General features: G+C 61.5%; 1 protein-coding gene across 1 annotated transcript in view; it reads left to right on the top strand.

Moving 5' to 3' along the window:
- Positions 1-708: 708 nt before the first annotated feature.
- Positions 709-3,053, top strand: part of SLC11A2 (solute carrier family 11 (proton-coupled divalent metal ion transporter), member 2) — a gene marked incomplete at both ends in the record, with an annotated part of 2,860 nt that continues 515 nt past the window's right edge. The window contains 9 exons of the mRNA XM_009871061.1: positions 709-815; positions 908-978; positions 1,089-1,156; positions 1,292-1,447; positions 1,589-1,747; positions 1,911-2,000; positions 2,169-2,288; positions 2,756-2,905; positions 2,984-3,053. Coding sequence (XP_009869363.1) covers positions 709-815; positions 908-978; positions 1,089-1,156; positions 1,292-1,447; positions 1,589-1,747; positions 1,911-2,000; positions 2,169-2,288; positions 2,756-2,905; positions 2,984-3,053 — 991 coding nt within the window. The remainder of the gene's footprint in view (positions 816-907; positions 979-1,088; positions 1,157-1,291; positions 1,448-1,588; positions 1,748-1,910; positions 2,001-2,168; positions 2,289-2,755; positions 2,906-2,983) is intronic.

Here is a 3,053-nt window from a genome sequence, read left to right as displayed (position 1 = left end):
GGGGGGGGGGCAGAGAGGCACAGGAGAATGCTGCAAGAGCCCCACCTCTCCCAGGAACTACCCAATGACCACCCCCCCAGCCCCAGCACCCCTCATCTAGCACCAAAAACACCTCAGGGCAAAGCAGGGAAGTTGCTGTCTCGGTGTCTGGTCTGATTTGAGGGACACGGGAGAGCGTCCCTCTGCGGGGTGAGGCTGGGCATCGGGGCAGCGACGCGTAGCCGAGTCCAAGGGCGAGCCTGGGCAGGTTTGTGCAGGGAGTTGGGGGTGCTCAGAGGGAGGTAGAAGTCACACGGTAAAGAAGGGCAGGGAACTAGGGGTCCTATCTAGGCAGCAGGATCTTGATGGGGGGGTAACGAGCAACGAGATGTTAAGTTGAATGACAGGTCTGCAAAAGCAAGGCTGGATGCATCCCGCTGCTCTGGCACCCCCCTCCAAAACATCATATCCAGACAGTCAGGTCCTGCCCTCACTTCCCACTGCAGCAAGAATGGGGAGGGGGTCCAGGCTAGGGTTTAGGATCCACCTTGCACTCTGAGATTGTGTTGTAGGAGTGGCTTGGGAGGGGTCTGCTGGGGTCCCCATCCTGCTCGGGGTGGCCTACCACAGCCTGGGGACAGGGGTCTTCAACACGGAGACTGTCCCAGCTCACCCAGAGCCAAGTCCCAATGTGGGCTCAGGCACCTCATGGTGCTGCGGCCTCTCCAGGTGCCCCGTGTGCTGCTCTGGATCATGATCGAGATCGCCATCATCTGCTCTGACATGCAGGAGGTGATCGGGACAGCCATCGCCTTCAGCCTGCTTTCAGCTGGCCGGTAAGCCCCACTATGAGGAGACCCCCAACCTCCCTCATAGCTCTGCTCCGCCGAGGGGCACATGTGTGATGCCCCCTCGTGCCATCCTGCAGCATCCCCCTCTGGGGTGGGGTCCTCGTTACCATCGTGGACACCCTCTTCTTCCTCTTTCTCGACAAGTACGGTGAGTGCTGGGGTAGGAGGATGGAGAGGGATGCTCACCTGGGCAGCCCTGGTGTCGATGTGGCTCTGGTGACCCCCACTCTGTTCCACCCCATCTCTCAACCCCTCTAGGGCTCCGCAAACTGGAGGCTTTCTTCGCCCTCCTCATCACCATCATGGCCCTGACCTTTGGCTACGAGGTGAAGAGGGGAGCTGGGGACATGTGTTTCCCTGCAGGGTGCTGGCAGGGGACCCGTGTGGAGCATCCCCACTGGCACTGGGTTCCAGCAGAGGTGAGGGCACAGCTCACCGTGCCCCTTTCCACTGTTCCCCAGTATGTGGTGGTGAGGCCGGGACAGACAGAGGTGCTGAAGGGCATTTTCCTGCCCTACTGCCCAGGCTGTGGGCGAGAGGAGCTGCTCCAGGCCGTGGGTATCGTTGGTGCCATCATTATGCCCCATAACATCTTCCTCCACTCCTCCTTGGTCAAGGTGAGACCAAGGCACTGCCACGAGTGGGCCCTGCCACTCTGGGGTGTCTCAGGGAGACACTTGATGGGGACCAGCTGGTCCTGGCTGTCGGATAGGGGTGCTCACCTGACCCCGTGGCACCCACATCCCTGCCGTGCCCAGACCCGGGCGATTGACCGGTCCAAGAAGGAGGCAGTGCGGGAGGCCAATATGTATTTCCTGATTGAGTCCTGCCTGGCCCTCTTCGTCTCCTTTCTCATCAACCTCTTTGTCATGGCTGTCTTCGGTGAGGCTTTCTACCACCAGCGGAATAAGGACGTGGTGAGTGCTGCCTCGCATGGGGAGGTGATGGGCATGCCCTGCCGTGGGCGAGCTTCCCTTGGAGAGTGGGTGTCTGTGTCCCCTGAGACGTGGAGGGGGGATCTCCCCGCGTCTGTGGGGGCTGCTGGGTGGCCATCACACTCGTGCCCGCTGTGCCCTGCAGCACAACAAGTGTGCCAACAGCAGCGTCAGCCACTACTCCGACATCTTCCCCGTCAACAACGAAACGGTCTCTGTGGATATCTACCAGGGGGTGAGTGACCCCAGCCTGTGCCCAACAGGCATTTAGGGGACATAGCGCCCCCCCACACACTGACCCTGGGGTCAGGGGCTGCTGCGACCCTGCTGGAATGCTGGGAACTGATGGAGGTGCCCAGGATGGGAGATGTTTTGGGGTGCCCATGGGTGTGTCCCTGCACAGGGTGTCATCCTGGGCTGCTATTTCGGGGTGGTGGCACTGTACATCTGGGCTGTCGGGATCCTGGCGGCAGGACAGAGCTCCACAATGACCGGGACTTACGCAGGACAGTTTGTCATGGAGGTGAGGCACAGGGATGCTGGCCCTCGCTCCCACAGGGAGCAGCTGGGAGAGGGGGAATTATGGGTGGGCCCTGGGTGAGGGGTCCTATGGGCAGCACCCCCACCTCCAGGTGTATTTGGCAGAGTTAATTACCTCCCATTCCTGTAGGGAGCTGGGCATGGGGTATTGCCCACCTGGTGGGTGGCAGCTTACTGGCACCAGGGTCCCTGGTGCCCAGGAGGGAGGGTGGTGCCCACCCTCTGATATTGCTTGACCACCCCCACCCCTGTGACACCCCCCTCGCAGAGACACCCGGTGGGTGCCCCAAGCAGTGTTTCCCTAATGAGATAGATTGCTTAATGAGCTGGAGCTGACATCTAGCGGGGCTTAGCAGCCCTGCAAGGGGCTGCTCATGCCAGGGTATGGGGGGGCCTCCCTGACGTGGTGCCCCAGGCACGGCGAGGGGGTAGGTTTTGTCGTGTCCCCAGGGCTTCCTGCAGCTCCGCTGGTCCCGCTTCACCCGGGTGCTCTTTACCCGCTCCTTCGCCATCCTGCCCACCATCTTCGTGGCCGCCTTCAAGGATGTCAGCCACCTCACGGGCATGAACGACCTGCTCAACGTCCTGCAGAGCATCCTGGTGAGGGGAGGGCGCATCACCTGTCCCCAGCACCCCAGCCTGGTAGCCATGCCCCACCTCACCACCTTCTTCTTCCAGCTGCCCTTTGCCGTCCTGCCTGTCCTCACTTTCACCAGCCTGCGCCCGCTCATGCAGGACTTCACCAACG

Source organism: Apaloderma vittatum, unplaced genomic scaffold (genome assembly GCF_000703405.1).
Source record: "Apaloderma vittatum isolate BGI_N311 unplaced genomic scaffold, ASM70340v1 scaffold31736, whole genome shotgun sequence".
Classification (NCBI taxonomy): domain Eukaryota; kingdom Metazoa; phylum Chordata; class Aves; order Trogoniformes; family Trogonidae; genus Apaloderma; species Apaloderma vittatum.
This window is presented reverse-complemented; position numbering and strand designations above follow the sequence as displayed.